Here is an 18,148-nt window from a genome sequence, read left to right on the forward strand (position 1 = left end):
CACAGGTGTGCTGAACTATTACTGTTCCCTTACTTTCAGCTGAGGCAATAGGTGCTAAGCTCATACTTTGCTCTCGGGACATGTAGCAGTTTTCTCCTTTCTCATCTTGCCTGTGTTTTAGCTGTCTTACAGCACATGTGTTGTCCCTCTGCAGGTGTTTGCGTGGCAGACGTGCTTGCTACCACTTTGCTCAGCTTTCTTTTCCTCTGTGTGAAACCCTAGGGTGCTCGGGCAGTCCGAGAAAACCCAAAAAGATGTGGCCTCTTTGGGGACTGGACCTGAACCGAGTCCGCTGCGACCTGCTCTTCACAGAAGCCATCAATCAAAGGATGCAGGTTCCCAACAGGCTGAAGGTAGCAGAGAGCTTCAGCCCTCTGGATGAGGAACCAGCAAGAGAGGATGTCCCTCCTTCCTTGCGTATGCACATCCCTGACAGGATTTCCCTTGCAGGTAATGTCCTGGGTTGTGTGTTTGGGGTGGCTGAAGGTTAATGGGGCTCTACAACATCCTAGGGAGTAGAATCCCTTTATGAAGCCTCCAGTGGTTTGGTTTAAAAGAGGAGAGGACTGGGGCTGATATTTCAGTCAGCCACCTTCTGGATGGTTGAGGGGAGAGGTGGGCAAAAGTGACCGATGGATGGTAGGAGAGGCTTCTTAGTTCCAAAAGGTGAGGAGAAAAATGTGGAGGCGTCTCCCCATACTTCTCTTGGCCGTTGGCAGTCTCCCTGTTTTGGGATGCAGAGATGTGTGGCCCTGTCTCTTTGAGGAGGAGCTCTGAAACCTCTTTCCTGGAGTAGCGTGTCCAGTTGCTTTCCGGTCCATACATCTCCAGGCTGTCCTGCTGCTCACACCCGTGGGACGTGGTTCTTGATGTACAACTGATCCTAGACACAGGGTTGACTCTCCTTCATGGGTGGATCTCTTCTCTCCCGTCTCTGAAGCCATTTGAGGTGGTTTAATTCCTCCCTCTCTCCTCTCTATAGAAATATCAGATGCCAGTTTGAGGCCCGTTCTGCTGAACAAGCAAAGGAAAGTCCCCTCTGTAGTGGTGCACGTGTCCCCGGACTTCTCTGCGCCGCCTGCCAGCCTCGAGGAGCTCTCTCTTCTGCACGTAGCCAGCAGATCAAGCTCCCAGAAACGCAGACGATCGGTACTGTATTGAGAACAGATGGGGTTGCCTGTGGTGGGAAGGGGGACTAATCCCAATATTGGGTTTCTCCAGAGGTATATTATCAGCCCAGGCCAGAATTTGTCTTCCAGAGTGCCTCTTTCTCCTAGGAGGTCCTAGGAGTGAGGGTGTAGGGATCGTGGGATTCTTTCTGTCCCATAACCAGTACACCTGTGTGCTGGGACATTGATTCAGCCACATCTCCACTGCATTCTGTGAGCAGGAGGTAGGCTGAGGTAGGTGCAGTTCCTCCACAAATTCCTCCTGCTGTTTTTGAAGTTGCTTTTCAACCGTGTTTTCTCCTGGATGAAATGCAAGACAGAGCTCTTTCATCATTGTGGCACAAAGGGTTCTAGTGCCAGAGTTGAAAGAAAATTCTAACCTTGTGTGAAACTAAGTCAAGGAGAGACTCTTGACACAGGCAGGCAAAGGCTTGGTTGGGCTCCTAGAGCTGCTGAGCTGCCTTCTCAAGCATTTTCACCTCTCTGAGGTCCAAGAGCCATTCCCAGATGCATTAGGTTCAGGATTTTAAATCTGAATAAGAGACCAGATCATCAGGCTCCTTGCTGGTCACCCTCACCCTGCTGCGAGCATGTCTCCCCACCCACTCCAGCATCAGCTCACCAGATTTGGAGCGCATTTAATGCTTCCACTGCCAAGTGCTTTCCTTTCCCTGTGCCGATGGGCTCCTGGCACTGCAGGGCGCTGGGCTGGGCTCACCCTGTGCAGGGTCTCTGCACGGTTGTGTTTGATGCGATCGGGGTTGTGTTTGATGCCAACAGGGCCATCACAGCAGCAGATCGCGACGGGAGAAGACTCCAAGCGACTGTACCCAACTGGCCTTACACAGCCCGGGCCGGCACCGCGAGCGGTGAGCGCAAACCCAGAGCAGTCCAGGGCGGGTGGGGATCAGCATCTCCTGTTGTCTGTGCTCCTTTGGTGCTCTCTGGTCAGTGCCCTGAGGTGGGGGGGTTGGGGGTATCCAGATGTGCCTGGCAAGTCCTGCTCTTGCACAAGAGGAACATGGTTTCTGGCGTCAGAGAGGTTTGTCCCAGCGTTGAAGGCAGCTATGTCGGTCCCGAGGGTGATGAGATGCACGTGGGAGAGCACATCCCCTCTCGCAGGACGCTGGGAGTTCTGTTAGTCCTTGCTTGGCCCTCAGGCCAGAAGGACCTTGCTGCCCTCTTGGGCTTGTTCCAGTCTCTCTGGCTCTACCCATTTTCTGAGAGGTGCTTTGCAATGTACTCTCTGGCTCCAGCACCAGCATGGCAGGTGGCCATGGAGGCTACAGGCCAGTGACCACTGGCAAATGAAGCACTGGGGCTTGACTGGGTTTCCACAAGGGGTGTTGAACCTCACAGTGCCGTGCAGACAGGGTGGGCTAAGAGCACACTTGTTTTTCAGCCCTCTGAGCGTAGCTTATGAGCAGTAGCGTGGTGCCCCCTCCCTGGAGATGTTCAAGGCCAGGTTGGACAGAGCCTTGAGTAGCCTGATCTAGCTGAGAGGTGTCGTTGCCCATGACAGGGAGGTTGGATTAGACGATCTCTAAGGTCCCTTCCAACTTAAGCCATTCTATGATTCTCTGTTAGCAATCCTGTGCTCATGGCCTTGGGCTCTGGAGTGTCTCTAGTGGAGAGTTTGTCTCTAACTTAACCCCGGAGCAGAGACACCTTTTTCCTTACAAGTCCAGGGTTGTCCTAGGTAGCAGGAGAGCTGCCTTCTGCAGCCCCCTAGGAGAGGACTGGTTATCACACAGCCATGGTTGGCTTCGGATCAGCTGAGTGACTACCTCTGAGCCCAGGGGCTGCTGGAAGGGATTCTTCCCCCTTAGTGACGTGGGGATATGACATGGTGATGTCACCCAGAGATGCTTGGAGCTGCCGAAGGGATGCCAAAACGCCATTCTGTGCCCATGCCAGGAAATAACAGGTGTGATTCTCTGTGCACCCCAGGCCAGACGCGTGCCCCCCGCCCACACACAGTGCCCCGCTCCCCCTCCTCACGGGGACAGGCAGGATCTACTCCATGCAGAACATCTTCCAGACCATGTACCTTCTGGGTCAGATGCTCTTCCACCGTGTCCAGGACTCTCTGCAAGACCCAGTGCCATCCAGGTGACTCCGGCTCCTCTCGAGCCACCTCCCTGTCATTCTGCAAGGACTTGCCTTTGCCTCCCGAAGGCATGAGCTGGGTGCACCCTGGTAACCCAGCCCAGCTTGTGTTCTCCTCCCTAGCCCTAACACTGGTCCCCCAGGCACCCCAAGTGGTGGAACCTTGCCTGCGACATCGCCGGGATTTCAGCTGTTCTTTGCTGCTGAGCAAATGCTAATTTCCCTGCATGCCTTGATAGCTCGGTGGAGGAAAAGGTGTGAAGGGAATCTAAATCCCGAACAGCCAGCCTGACTCAGGTTCTGTCCCTGAGACAACCTCTCCTGCAGACTCCCAGCACCCTTGGCTGTATCTTGCTCACTGTTAATTAACCTTTTTGATGAACTTGCTGCACCAGAGCTGATGCCTCTGACCAGGGTGCAGTATGCCTGCACAGAGCAGGTATGCAATGACCTCAATCTCTCCGCATTTGCTGGAGCAGCTCTCTCCACCACGCTCTTATCTGTGCCAGCACAGGGAATTTAACGTGCTCTAAGACATCGCTGCAGCCTTAAGGTGTCTCCACTGCTCTAGAGCTGCTGAGCACCCAGAGGAACATCTAAATACTTTTTATTCTCCTTGAGCGAAGCCTCTAGGCAGAAAGGGAGGAGACTGAGCATCCATCACCAGTGCCACCAGTGGCACACCCCCCCCAGCTGGTGTGGAGCTGTGGGCAGCAGAGCTGGCTCCTGCCTGCTGACGATGCCACGTCACTGCTTTTAAGACAATCAGCCTTCTGTGGTTCAAATGCCACCTTTTTTTTCTTTTTGGAGAAGTCTGGGCATGCCAACCGATCTGCTCAGTGGCTGCGTAAGACTTTCTTCCTCCTCCCGTCAGTGGTAGGGTGGGTTTCGGCCATGAGAGGTGGTAGATCAGGGGACCGTTGTAACGCGGTGGGATGAGTCCCCAGTTCTCAACAACTTTGTACCCCCAAGCAATAATTAAAAAATGACTGAGCTGACTTGTTTCTCCTGACATTTTAGTGAAGAAAAGACTGGTCTTGGACAGGAATATTTGCCTGATGGCGTCCTCTTGAAGGATATGAGTCATGGGAAGGTGGTTCCTAGTCTCTGCTCTGGAGGGTGTTCACCTGTATCAACTGGGATTTTTATGTCAAAAGCTGCAGGATGTGTCCATTTTTTTTTTCTTTTAATGGCTATATGCTGAGGGAAATTGTATTTTCTTTCTGTTATGGCTTTGAGTTTATACAGCAGCTACATTATGTGGAAGTATTATTTCACAAATGTATTTGCAGGGAAGAGATATTTGCTGAATCTCCACATGCTGTTCTGGCTTGTCTTCCGTGAGATCAACATCATGTTGCAAACAGGAATAAATACTTTCTCCCCTCCAAGGGAGTGGTGTTAGACACTCATTAACCTGTATGGTATCAGCGGGTGCCCACACAACTTATTGGTGTGCATAGGGGAATTTTGATAATAGAACTGGTGGAGGGACAGCCTATGAGAATAGGAACAACAGGCTGAAGGTGGCAGTTTTGATTTTTCTACTTTATTTTGTGGCTTTATTTTGTAGCTTGGTGTTCTGGGCCCTGCAGCAAGGCTGTGTCTCCAGGGGGTGCCCTGGAGATCTGTGGTCTGTGTTGCCTCTGCCGGTGCAGCAGCTAATCCCAGTGGTAACCCCTTTGTTTCCAGGGGTTGAAGAAAATGGTGCGTCCTTGGGTTGCTTGTTTATATTTCAAGTTGCAACAGCAAAACCTGGTACTTTTTTTTGTCGGGGGGATGGGGAAAGTAAGCTCGTGGTACCTGGAAATACTGGAGGGGAACGAATCCTTGTCTCAGCAAACACAGGACCATTTTCTGCTGCTCAGATAGTTCCCCCCAGCTGACGGCTGCTTCCCACCAGTGGGATCCTCACCCGCTGATGTAAATGTGATCATCCCTCCGTTTCAGCATTGGCCCTGGGATATGTGTTTACCTGACTGGCTCTAAAGAAGTTTTATCCCACTCTCAGTTAATTCCTTTGGCTATAGAGAATGGATGCTTAGTAAATACGTCTTCCCTCTGTTACGCCTCTAAAGAAACCCAAGCATGCATTTGCCCCTTGTCTGTCCTGGCACGTGCTGCATGTTTTGTTGCAATCACTGTGAGGCCCTTGGTGGTGGGGTATAAATATGCATGGTGGGGGTTAAGAAGGGATGAGCAGATGCTATGCAGGTGCTGTTTCCTCTCTGCTCATGCTGCACCCAGACAGCACATCCCAGGCACGCACGTGCTGCCTGCATGGCTCAGCTCCCCACGGCAGCGCCGGGAAGGCAGTTGCACCTTCTGAGTGTTGTTTGCCTGTCTGCATATTTGATTTTCTTCCCCAGCTCCCAGGAGGCTGGCCCAGTCCCAGAGAGTGCCTTGGAGGAGGTCACGGTGGCTGAGGTGACAGCAATGAGAAGACAGGTGAGATGGGGGTTGAAGGGCTGCAAATATTTCCTGGGAAAGCTGTAGGAGGGTGGACGAGGAGGCTCCAGGGGTCTGTAGCTCAGTCCTGGTGGGCTGGTGTTGGCTAAGCTGGTCTTACTTACGTGTGTGTGACCCCTCAAACTCCTACTATGAGGGGTTGTCAGGCTGCAGGAGACAGCCAGATGCCTACATCTGCTGGCAGTAAAGGGCTCCTACGCTCTTCTGTTGGGAAGAACCCTTTCCTGTAGCATCTTCTTAGGAGCTGAGGCACTGCTGCAAGTTCTCCCACACAAAGGTAGCTGCTGCTCTAGAAAAGCAGGACCTGGAGGAGATGGCAGCTCCCATCCCTCCATCCTTTGCTGTCCCACGTCTCTGGGCTGTAGTCCCTGCCCTTTGCTGCAGGGCTAACAGTGGCCCCACTGCTTCCCTTGCAGTTGACGAGGATCTCGGGGAGGCTCCGTGTGCTGGAGGAGCAGTGTAACGCCTGGCGACAGAAGGAAGCCCTGGTCTACTCCGTGATGATCTCCGCCTGCCTGATCAACACGTGGCTCTGGCTGAGGAGATGATTTCCCACGCCCCGACCTCCCCTGCACAACCCAGGCAGGGAGAGGATCCTTGCTCGTGTACTTGCAAGCAGCAAAACTAAATGTTTCTTATTGACTTGCTTTTTCTGCACTGTGGGCCTTTGAGGGTTTGTGTCCTTTAAGCCCCAGTTACAAGGAAGGTGCCATCCCTCTCACGTGCTGTAGCTTTGGAGGTGGGTGAGGGAAATGATGAAGCTGGACCTCATGCCAGAGCAGCTGGAGATGGGTGTCAGGGAGAGGTGGGGTACAAGGACTGTGGCCCAACAGGCACAGTCCCAGGGCTGGGCTGCAAAGGTTCTGTGTACACTAGCCACATCCTTGTATGTTTGATGGGATCAGTGCCTGGGTGGGAAGCTCCCGTGAAGAGCCCAGGGGTCAGGAGAGATTGGTGGCTGATACAGGAGGTGTCTTGTCCTGCGCAAAGCAACAGGAGATGCTCTGGCCCTTAGGCTGTCCAACAGAGGAGATGCAAACCCAAGTCATTGGGTGTTGGTTGGCATGGGGTCCTGTTGCAATCTTACACTGTCATGGGCTCAGTCTCGTGAGCACCCAGCTTGGATAACTCAGTTCTGACCCCGTAAAAGTCCTCAGCCAGCCGCTGTGGTCTTTTCCTCATCTTCCATCCTAAAAGCTTGTGCAGAGTAGTTGAGTGTTTTTGAACTGCTGGTGGTTTGGTTTTTTTTTTCTTCTTTGTGCAACTGTTCTTTGGTGGATGTGGTGCTGCCAGTTCTCCCATAGCCCCTGCTCTAGGCTCTATGGAGCTGGAGGGACCAAGATCTCCCGTCCCTGCAACGCTACTGGGCCACCTTCTCCTCAGCTCCTGTCCTGATGGAGGCAGTTCAGCAGTGAGTTTGCAAATGTTCAGATTCAAAGTAAGAGCGTTGGTGAGATCTGGGCTTATCCAGGAGCTTGGCTCTTTCCCAAAGAGATATTTAAATGGGAAGCCTCCCCATGGTGTACCTGGGGATTATAACACCTTGTACCAACAGTGGCAGCAGCAGACAGGCTGTGGAAAATTGCCCATTTGGGCAGCAGTAGATATTTATTAGGCTGCCAGTGCCAGAGGGTGGGATTGCTCCCAGGTCTGCCACTAAGCTGTAACTTCAGCGATGGTATGAGAACACAGGTGAGGGAAATTCTTGCCCCAGATACCCTTTAGCTAAAATGAAGTGCACCTGAGCAGCTTTGCTGTTTCTTTTCTTCTGCAGAGTTTAGTAACACTTGGATCTGAGGTGGCTTTGAGGACACTTTTGGTGGTTCATCCAGCACATCTCCTGGAGTTGTGCTTGCAGGCTCTGGGGGCAGGTTTTGGCATGGCTTAGCAGGATCTCTCTGTTCTGCCTGTAAATAATTGCAGCTGTATCTGCAGGTCATCCAGGTGTCCCAAGAGATTATTTGCAGACATTGATGGCTTGACTGTTTTCTGCCTGCAACTGCATCAGGCATCTATGACTGTAAATCTGGCAGCTGGACGTTGACTAATAAATAACTGTCCCCCAAGTAATTGCAGGTCTGAACCTGTGCCTGATAGTTGAGCTGAGGAGAGCGCTGAAATTTATTGCAAGCGAGAGCCGGGACGATGCGGAGGGCCTGCTGAGGGATGGAGGGGATGGAAGCACTGGTGCAGCGGTGATTCCTGTGGCTTGTGGCTGAGGGATGGGGTCAGGGGTACCAGAGGACCTTGCACAACCTGTCTGTCTAAGGGGGCTACTACTGGGTGATACGTACTGGAAAAGTAGATAAATTATTGGGCTGGTTGATCTTCTCTGAGAGAGAGGTGCAAATAGATTTTGGAGGAAGCTTGTGCTTTGTGGTTTGTTTGTTTTGTTTTTTGTTTTAAAGATGTCTTTTAGGGTGAGAAGGGCTGACCCTTTAGGGGGACACACCACCTAGAAAGTGTGAGTTGAAGATGTCCGGAGGAGAGGTGGTGGACTGTAGATGTTCTCAAAGGCTAATTATTGGGAGGCCTACAGGGATACAATATGACTTTCATGTAAGGTATAAATCCTGGTGTAAATCTGGAAATGTTGACCCATAAAATGCATATTTTAATAAACTCCGTGTGTTCTGGACATATTTCTTCTACCAGCTGTGGAGTTTGATCCCGGTATCCCAGTGGATAGAAACAGGTAAGGTTATTCCTGTCATAGGCTGGACAAGATCTCAGAGGTCTTCTCCAGCCTCAACAATTCTGTGATTGTGTGATTCCCTTGGTTCCTAGATCAGGACTCTGATCTGATGCTGGATGTCTCAGCCGTGCATCCGTGGACACTGGATTTCTGACACTGCCAGAGCTACAGGCTGTTTGGCTCAGTGGTCTAAAACACGCATGCCAGCTGCCCCAGCCAGGGAGAGTTTCTGGTCAATGCCATCCCTATTGGGGCACGATGCTTTTCTTTCTCTCTTCCCTGCCTTCTCCTCCTGGCTCTTCTTTGCCCCAGGGCAGCACATGTGGCAGGGCTGGGTGTCTCCTAGAACCACTGCCACACTGGAAGATAAAGTCTTGTGCAGTACGGTGCTTGAAGGAGCTGTGACAGAGCAGCTTCTGGAGTTCCCGTGTTCTTGTGAAGGCAGATGCGGGGAGGGACCCAAAGGAGAGGTGGAAGGGGGATGTGCTGCTGCCACTGCTCCTTCTCTGTGAGCTGTCTCCAGTGCTGGCATCTGTGGAGTGGGGACAAGAGCAGGGTGGCATGTTCCCTGCTGCTGGGTGCCCACCCAAGAATCACCCAATGCCTCCAGCAGCCCCAGCTGCAAAAATTCCTTTTCATCAGGCTCCCTGCTGGCAAGGTTTTCAGGGAGATCAGAACAAGTGGAACTTAAGGCTTTGAAAGGGAAAAAATATAAAATAAAAGGTAAACCTTTGTTAGAGAAGGGACTCCTGGTGCTGGTGCTTTCAGAGCAAGCCTGCACACAAGGCAGGGCTCCATGTCTGCGGCAGGGATTGATCCAGCCTCAGCCACTGCAAGTGGCTCTCCAGTAGGTCCTGGAGAAGGGGTAAAAAGAGTGCTGGGAGGGGAGCAGAAGCAGGCGGCTCAGGAGACAATCCTGGCAGGTCCTGAGCTCAGCTGGGGATCTACTGGCTGTGCCTGTCCCCAGGAGGGCAGTGACCTTGCCTCAGTGTTGGGGAGCTGCTGGACCAGAGCTGCTCAGCCCAGCTGCGATCTCCAGCCGAGCTCTGCCCTGAAAGATGTCTGGGTTCCCTCCAGCCACCAAGGAGGGGACAGGGGGAAAGAAGACGTGCAGTTAGGGAAATGGAGCATCCCTGAGCAGCATGTTTCCCTCCTCCCCTTTCATCTCCCAGACACAAAGCTGTTAACTCATCTGAAGTGTGCTTTGCTGCTCAGGGCATTGAGGATGCTCAGGGGATGGGCGTGCTGGAGTGATGAGACACGCTTGTGTGCATCCTCCCCGTGCACTGCTTTGCCACTGGCCAGCTTGCCTGCTTCTCGGCTTGGCCGGGACAGGAGTGCAAGCAGCCCCGCTTGTGCCAGCTTTGCTTTCCAGCTGAACTCACGTTAAGAAAGCCTGAGTTCTCTGTAGACAGCCCAGGAGGTTCCCAGGGGAGGATGCTCCCCAGAGTCCCTGCTAGCCTGTGTTAGGCAACAGCCAAGTGTTGGAGGCTTCGAGGGACACCAGGCTCGTAAGTGGACAGTGGTGGCATCTCAGCCTGGGGAGGTGGCTTACCTGGGTGTGTGTGACTGTCCCTGTGTCCCTGTCCCTGTGGATGTAGTCTTTGTGCATGTTGGCAGAGGTGCACAAGGCGTTGCAGTCTGTGTACAGTCTGTGATTGCCTTCTACCGAGCAGAGCCTTGGCCATGGGCTGCACCATGTGAGAGTACAGGTGTGTTGTCTCCAGGAACCTGCTCCATTGGTGAGTTGTGGAGGGTGCTGTGCCCCGGGGGGAGCAGATGGGGTGGCCAGGGTGGGAATATGTGGTTTAGGTAGGGCTGGGCGATGCCTGTGTGCCTTTGTGTCCGTGCATGCGCAAGTCTGCACTTCCGTGAGGTGTTTTTGCGTGGTGTGGTCTACACTAGGGTGCAGCAGAACTGTGAGGGCTGCAAGAGATTCTGAGACTGGGCAAGCCCCATGGGCATCTTGCTTTTTACATAAACTCTGGTGAAATCTCACACTTTCCAGCTCCACAGCAGCCTCTGCTTATTAATGTAGGGTCTTTGCTGCTCTCCAAAACCAGATGGTAGCTCCTGCCAGCAGGAAACTCAGTGACGTTCTTTTTAAATAGCAAACCTTAATTTCCAATGCAAAGGAGATTTCTGCAGTGACAAGAGGTGGGGCTCACTGGGCAGACCACCCTCAGGTTGCAGTGCCCTGGGGAAGGAGAGCGGTTGCTTGGGTGCAAATGCCCTTGTACGCGCAAAGTCCACCCTGTGCTGCTGCATGACGGCATCTCCTTGCCAGGGCTGGCCTTGTGCTTACACCTCTTACGAGTCTGTCTTCTCATCCTTGGGCAGGCAGTGGTGCTGAGAGCCATGGGCTGGTTGTTATGGCACAGCTCGCTGGGGATGCTGTTGCCCTGGCAATGGCTGAGGAGCCTCAACAACAAGGAGAGCATATTTCACGGGCCACAGATAGATGTGGCAGCTCTTGGGAAAGCTGAAATGCTCTGCAGGACTCTTACTGCAGCATCAGCTATAGCTGGTGGTAGAAAACGTGGGGTCAGCGCATCCCACGGGGTTTGATCCTCTTTTCCCATGCTGTGCTGTATCTCTCTGTTTGAAACACCTGATGTGTCCTGCATGGCTCTTCATGTGACTGTTTTCTGCTCTTTGCAGGTCTCTGGGGTGGAGTGTGTGCCTGTGGCCTCCTCACATGGAGAATGATGGCCAAGAGTAATGGTCTGCAGAGCTTGCTGGCCAACAGCAACCCCTGCCCGCCCACCCAAACTCGAGAGAAAGATGATGTAGAGGAGATGGTGCTCAGCACCAGGAGGTCAGGCTGGTCCCTGGTTTGGTTGAGGGAGGCAGCGGTGGGGCGGGGGTCAGCTTGGTGTATCGGCCGAGACCTGGAATGGGCTGAGCTGCAATGCCAGACCTCAGCTGCCTGCTTCCCCCAGTTCATCTGGCTGCAGGCACGTGCCATGGTGGTACAGTGTGGCTGGGAGTCCCCTCTTCCCCACTGCAGGACCTGCTCAACCCAGGATGACACGTCAGAGATGCAGAGAGGAGCTCCGGCGGATGGAGGGGAGCAGCCAGCTGCCTCTGCTTTCCAAGGCAGGCAAACCCTGGCCAGGTACCTGCGTGTGCTGCTGGTCCAGGGTGAGCCTGAGGCTTTTGTGCCTGGCTTTGACACCAGGGACTTGCATGGTTTCAGTCCCCTCCTGCTGTACGGCATCACAGGCTTTCAGGGACCAGCATATGTGAAAGCTGCTTCGTGTGCCTCAATACCCACAGGGAGGATGTGGGAGAGGATGGCTCCATCACCTCTGGGGCCCCAGGAGGTCTGAGAGGCTCCCTTCCTTCGCATGCAGCCTTACTCTGCCCCAGTCACCCACTTGTTCCTAATGGCCCTGTGGGAATGGCAATAGGACTGGGGAAGGCGCTGCTGGACTCTGCTAGGGTGGGCTCTCCTGCTCAAGAATTTGTGGTTCTGCACCATCACTATAAGAGGGGAACAAGAAGAAAGGCTTGAGAGGGACCTGTGAAAGTTTTCTTTACAGCTGTAGCCCCCGTGCTTGCTCTCAAGTTTTGCTTTCTCCTTGCTCCTCAGGCACCTTCTGACTCTGCCTCTCTCCCCCATCCAGGATAGTCCGGCTGGTGCTGGTGCTGAGGGACTGGGCCAGCAGGAGCTTGCATGAAGAACAACAAAGGACAGACCCCTTCCTGGAGCGTTTCCAGGGTCCCCAGCTCCAGACAGTGGCTGCAGGCACAGGCAGTGATCTGGAGGATGAAGAGACTGAGGAGGAAAACAAAAAGTAGGTTCCCTTTCCTGTGGCCTCAGCTGTTTTTGGCTGGAGATCAACCACGTGCAGAGCTGGGGGGGTCCCAGAAGCGGAGGTGAATGGAGATGGGAAAGGAGGAGGTAGCTGCAGTGGTGGGAAGGGTCCTCTCTGCCCTCTCCAGGCCCTGCCCTGCCCTGGTTCAGTTTGACGAAGAGGAGGCTGAGGGGGGATCTCATCATGCTCTACAGTTACTTGAAAGGACATTGTAGAGAGGTTGGTGCTGGTCTCTTCTCACCGGTAATTAGGGACAGAGCCAGGGGGAATGGTTGCAAGTTGCAACAGGGCAGGTTTAGGCTGGACATTAGGAGGAAATTCTTCATGGAAAGAGTGGTCAGACCCTGGAACAGACTGCCTAGGGAGGGGGTTGAGTCGCCATCCCTGGATGTGTTCAAGTGTCACTTGGATGTGGTGTTGGGTGAGATGGTTTAGGGGTGACCTTGTAGTGTGGGGTTAATGGTTGGACTCGATGATCCCAAGGGGCTTTTCCAACCTGAATTGCTCTGTGATTCTATGATTCTATGAAACACACATTGCACGGATCATCACAGCTACCAGACCTCCCTGTTTTCAGAGCAGTTCAACACTAGGGTCGGCTTTTAGAGCCTACCCTGGATCTGTAAAGAGATGCACCTTCAGCCTGGGCATAGGGATCCTGCTCTGGCAGGGGGGTTGGACTAGATGATCTTTCGAAGTCCCTTCCAACCCCCGACATTCTGTGATTCTGTATGAGGAGCTGAGGTCAAACCAAGGGATGTGGGATCTCCGCCCAGGAGACGACAACAAGCACAAACACCTGGGATTTGCCAGCCTCATTCATCATCTGAGGGACGGAGATGAAGGGAGCGCGTTTGCTCCCACCCCCAAGAACAGACACTGACAGCAGCTTTCTACAAAGGCTCTTTCAAATCCAGCCCCTTTCATCTTCTCAGCTCACGCTCCTGGTGAAAAGCACTAACCTGGCTTTTCTTTTGCTGGCTAATTAAAGGGCAAAGCTCTTGGACTACCCTGGACCCCACCATTATATATATATATACATGGTAATTAAAACACCAAGAAATAGTTGTTTTCTGTAGGAGAAAAGTATCTGAGCCTCGTATCTGGGTCTCCACTAGTTGTCAGAAAAACCACTCTGCCCTGCGAGGTTAGGGGGAGCTTGTTAACTATCAGAGAGGAGTTGAAGCCTGCCACAAAAGGGCTGCTTGGGGCCAACGGGCTCCTGGGGAGATGGTGGTAACTTCTGTCATTTGCTAGGTCCCCAGCACCACAGGTGAGAAAAAGCCCCAAGTTTGATAACTCCAAACATGAGCTGCTGTTCACAGCTGTGGAAACGTCCACAGTCTCAGGCTCGGGTGCAAAGCCTTTGGGAAGAGGCCGATGATTATTCCCTCCTCCTGAGTTAACCCTGATTTTCCAGCCCTGGCCCTGCTGTCACTGTAATGGCAGTGACTCTGGCCACCTGCCAGGAGCAGCACTGGTGATTTAAACCTGGAATTACCAACATAATTAACACCATTATTGAGGTTATTAGTGCTTGTGGGTGTTACAATGACTGGTTGGCTTCAGGTGAGGCAGCGCTTCCCGTGTGCCGGCAAAGGATGCCTTTCTCAAGAAAAGTTGTGCTTTCTGAGCGAAAAGATAAAGAGTTTTATGGAGAGGTTAGACCACCTTCGTGTTTGTGGCAGTACCCAGAGTGAATGTGAAGGACCGCAGCTGGCTTAGTGCCGAGCGCTGGTCCCCACGCTCTGGGCACCGCGAGGGCTGCTGCCGGGGAAGGCGACTTCAAGGCAGAGATTTTGCTTTTGAAGCCATCAGAAGCAGTGGGATGGGCACAGGGAATCTGCTGGCAAGTGGGTTATTGGTTTTTTGTGTTGGTTTTTTTTTTTCCTATCACTGGAGGGTGTTTTGCATGTTCAAAAGATGGAACGGAGGGGAGAGGGAGTCTTGCCCTACCAGCTAAGCCTATCAGCCCAGCTGCAGAGTTTCTCTTTCCTGCTTTCTCCAGCGAGATCTCGCGGCTGGAACACTCACATCTTATCTCAGAGCCCCAAGATGAGCAGGATCAAACACTTGGGAGCAGTTCAAAGGCTGGACCCAGGCAGGACTGAGGAGACTTCAGGCAGGCAGCTGCAAGCAGCAGGGTGACACGGCAGCCTTGCGATGCCAGCTGCCCCCTCTGGCTGCTGCTCTGGGGCTTGGGCGTCGCCTTCTGGTGCTCCCACTGATCTGCAGAACACTTTCCTTCCTGCTCTAATTAATCTCCTCTCAAGATCTGTCTGGCACCCATCCATACATCATCTGGGAGAGGTGATGCCACGTAACAAGAAGTTTTCTAATCACCCTCTCCAATACATCTGTTTGTGGCTCTGCCACAGGGATGCTGTGTGCATGTAGGCCACCTGCTTTGCCTTACCATCCTACAGTTTCCTGTTTTGATACATTACTGAGCCCAGTTTTGGGGATAAAGGAGCTTAAACAGTGCTGGACATTCTTTGCTCAGCGCTGCAGGGACTGGTTTTAGCTTACAGATTGGCGCTCATGCTGCAGCTGTGTGTGAACCAGTCTAGTGCAAGGGATGAAGGCTGTGGCTTGGCTCCTTCCAACCCTATTTTCTGTGTTTAGCCCTTTATTCATACATTGCCAGCTCTAGATTCTCTCTGCTTCCAGGAAGAAATGGCAGATCTTTGTGGTGGACCCTGCAGGGGACTGGTATTACTGCTGGCTGGCTGTCGTTGCAGTTCCTGTCCTCTATAACTGGTGCTTGCTCATAGCCAGGTGAGCTGGGAAGGTCCCTGTCTCCTCTAATTCTCCTGTTTACCCATTTGTTGTGGCTCAGCCGGGATCAGACAACTAACTGTTGTTAGTTGTGCTGCTGGGGCTGTTGGGAACCTAAAAGAAGGGGAACTCCCACAATCACTGTGACTTCTGCAGTGCAAAGGCAGAGCGGGCACCCTCTGGCCCTGGGTCAAGTTTGCAAGGTGCGTTTGGGTCGTGGATTCAAGATGTTGCTTCACCTAGGTCAAGGGTGAGCAGGTTTTTCAGAGAAGGGGGTTTTAATTTCTGGGAGAAGAAGGACAAGAGTTAGGAGCCCTAGAATCAGCCTATATCCAGCTGTAATATTTGGGAAATTTGCTGGGCTTACCACCTTCTTTTTCGACCTCCCTCCAGGGCTTGCTTCAGTGACCTGCAGAAGACCTACGTTGTCCTCTGGCTGGTGTTAGACTACATCTCAGACTCCATCTACGTTGGGGATATAGTGATCCGCCTGCGCACAGGTAAGCGCAAGCAGCATCCTGGCTTGTGAGTGCTTTGCTTTAATCCCCTAAAAGTGGAGATGAGCTGCAAGGGAGAGGCCTAATCTACAGCTCCGTTAGAAGGAGGGTTTTGTCTACCTTGGCACTCACTAGTATGAAGCAGTCTCCGGAGACGGTATCTAATTAAAAGATCTGAGAAACAGAGTAAGTTTCAGAGTGAAAGATTAATCATCCCAGCTTTCAACTTCACCTTTGAATAATTGCACAAAATTACCTGCATTACTGTTAGTATTCGGGCATAGTTGAAAGTCTGTATCTCTGATTTTGCATCAGTTCGGCTAATGAATTATCTACATGGGAAAATGGTAGAATTTGATGTTCTTGGAGCATGGCAGGTGGCTGCACATTTTCTGTCAGAACTGCAATAATTCATGATATGGAGAATGGAAACCTTTGTGTCCTCCTTTCTTCATGGCAACAGACTAAATCCCTAAGCAATGTCTTTAGGTGGCTTTTGCCAAATGAAGGGCTTATGTGATAACAAAATCTTGTGAACCCAATAGTTCAGGTGGAACTGGTAATATTTGGATGACCCTGTGTATATATGCACACATGTGCATGGCATACCATAAAATGTTTCTCAGAGCACTTACAAAGCCTTCAGAAGAGTTGAACATAAGCCAAGATAATCCTATCATTTACTTCTCTGTTAGGTTTCTTGGAACAGGGCCTCCTGGTTAAGGACCAAAAGAAGTTACGGGACAACTACATCCACACCTTGCAATTCAAGCTGGATGTTCTCTCCATCCTGCCCACAGACCTGGCATACTTTGCGGTGGGTTTGCACTGCCCCGAATTGCGTTTCAACAGGCTGCTGCACTTCTCCCGTATGTTCGAGTTCTTTGATAGCACTGAGACCAGAACCAGCCACCCCAACATCTTCCGCATCAGCAACTTGGTTCTTTACATTCTGGTCATCATCCACTGGAATGCCTGCATTTATTACGCCATTTCCAAGGCCATAGGTTTTGGAGAGGACACCTGGGTCTATCCCAACATCACAGACCCTGAATATGGGTATCTGACCCGGGAGTATGTCTATTGTCTCTACTGGTCTACGTTGACTTTGACCACCATTGGAGAGACCCCTCCTCCTGTGCGTGACGAAGAGTACCTCTTTGTGATCTTTGACTTCCTCATCGGTGTCCTTATCTTTGCCACCATTGTGGGGAACGTGGGATCCATGATATCCAACATGAATGCCACCAGGGCAGAGTTCCAGGCAAAAGTTGATGCCATCAAACACTACATGCAGTTCCGCAAGGTGAGCAAAGACATGGAAACCAAAGTCATCAAGTGGTTTGACTACCTCTGGACCAACAAGAAGGCAGTAGACGAACGGGAAGTCCTCAAGAATCTCCCTGATAAGTTAAGGGCAGAGATTGCCATAAATGTTCACCTGGAGACGCTGAAGAAGGTGAGGATTTTCCAGGACTGTGAGGCAGGTCTACTGGTGGAGCTGGTGCTAAAGCTTCGCCCTCAGGTGTTCAGCCCAGGGGATTACGTTTGCCGAAAAGGAGACATTGGGAAAGAGATGTACATCATCAAGGAGGGGAAGCTGGCCGTGGTGGCAGATGATGGAACAACACAGTATGCTTTGCTCACTGCAGGAGGCTGCTTTGGCGAGATCAGCATCCTCAACATTAAGGGGAGCAAAATGGGCAACAGGCGCACAGCCAACATCCGTAGCTTGGGCTACTCTGACCTCTTCTGCCTGTCAAAGGAAGATCTTATGGAAGCAGTCACAGAGTATCCTGATGCCAAAAAGGTCTTGGAGGACCGTGGCCGGGAGATCCTGATCAAGGAAGGGCTGCTGGATGAGTCAGCTGCAGAGGAAAACATAGAAGAGAAGAGTGTGGAGGAGAAGATGGACAGGCTGGCTTTAAACCTGGACACGCTGCACACCCGCTTTGGCCGGCTTCTGACAGAGTACAGTGATGCCCAGATGAAGCTCAAGCAGCGCATCACTGTTCTGGAGTCCATGATGAGGCAGCAGGATCTGGAGGACTTCTTCTCTGACAGCTCAGACAGCCTGCTTGAGGATGAGGAGAAAGCTCTACCTGGTGGGATGCAATGATGAGGCACAGAGATGATGTCTGGCCTTGTGATGAGACAGCGTTTGCTCTTTCAGATCCTGTGGCTGCCTTGGCAGGGACTTCTCTCAGGTCCTAGTATTGCTGCTGCCACTGCCTTGATGACAGCTCCTGAGGTGGCTCCAAACCAGGTGATTGTCCTAGCTCCTCCTCCAGCATGTCCTTTTCCTTGTTGCCTTGATCTGAGGCCTTGGACTTGGATCACTAAAAAGAGGAGAATGGCTAATGCCACTGTTAATGTTTCCTTCCAACTTCTGCAAAAGATCTGTGCACCTCCTTCCTCCCATTTGCCTTAATAGAAGGTGGGATATGGACCTTGCATGAAGGGGGACCTGGACATGCTGACCTTCCATGTATGTGAGGAGATAGAGTCATGGTGGACACAGCCTGCCATGTGCCACCTACTCATCTACATAGGGACCAAGGAAGAAACAGGCTTTGGAAGGTTCTGCATTCCTTGCAGAAGACAAAACCA

The 18,148-nt window shown here is 52.1% G+C and overlaps 2 protein-coding genes across 2 annotated transcripts; both read left to right on the top strand.

Annotated features, from left to right (window-relative positions):
- Positions 1-254: 254 nt before the first annotated feature.
- FATE1 (fetal and adult testis expressed 1) lies at positions 255-6,295 on the top strand. Its single transcript, XM_009869493.1, has 6 exons — positions 255-450; positions 983-1,149; positions 1,950-2,038; positions 3,120-3,281; positions 5,648-5,726; positions 6,164-6,295. Exons 1-6 carry the CDS (start codon positions 255-257, stop codon positions 6,293-6,295), a joined length of 825 nt encoding a protein of 274 aa, XP_009867795.1.
- A 204-nt stretch (positions 6,296-6,499) lies between these two features.
- CNGA2 (cyclic nucleotide gated channel alpha 2) lies at positions 6,500-17,657 on the top strand. The gene is made up of 7 exons (XM_009869494.1): positions 6,500-6,557; positions 10,044-10,087; positions 11,469-11,560; positions 12,072-12,242; positions 14,934-15,041; positions 15,435-15,541; positions 16,234-17,657. The coding sequence occupies exons 1-7, from the start codon at positions 6,500-6,502 to the stop codon at positions 17,655-17,657; spliced, it is 2,004 nt and encodes a 667-aa protein (XP_009867796.1).
- The last annotated feature ends 491 nt before the right edge of the window (positions 17,658-18,148 follow it).

This window comes from Apaloderma vittatum, unplaced genomic scaffold, assembly GCF_000703405.1.
Source record: "Apaloderma vittatum isolate BGI_N311 unplaced genomic scaffold, ASM70340v1 scaffold4885, whole genome shotgun sequence".
Classification (NCBI taxonomy): Eukaryota; Metazoa; Chordata; class Aves; order Trogoniformes; family Trogonidae; genus Apaloderma; species Apaloderma vittatum.

What these genes read in the sequence shown, in the direction of transcription:
- CNGA2 (XM_009869494.1), top strand. Translation starts at nt 6,500, where the DNA reads ATGATGAAGCTGGACCTCATGCCAGAGCAGCTGGAGATGGGTGTCAGG. An exon ending in GGCAGGCAAACCCTGGCCAG is followed by an intron (nt 11,561 to 12,071) that starts GTACCTGCGTGT and finishes TCCCCCATCCAG; the next exon opens with GATAGTCCGGCTGGTGCTGG. An exon ending in ACTGAGGAGGAAAACAAAAA is followed by an intron (nt 12,243 to 14,933) that starts GTAGGTTCCCTT and finishes CTCTGCTTCCAG; the next exon opens with GAAGAAATGGCAGATCTTTG.
- FATE1 (XM_009869493.1), top strand. Translation starts at nt 255, where the DNA reads ATGTGGCCTCTTTGGGGACTGGACCTGAACCGAGTCCGCTGCGACCTG. An exon ending in TGACAGGATTTCCCTTGCAG is followed by an intron (nt 451 to 982) that starts GTAATGTCCTGG and finishes TCCTCTCTATAG; the next exon opens with AAATATCAGATGCCAGTTTG. An exon ending in CAAGACCCAGTGCCATCCAG is followed by an intron (nt 3,282 to 5,647) that starts GTGACTCCGGCT and finishes TTTCTTCCCCAG; the next exon opens with CTCCCAGGAGGCTGGCCCAG.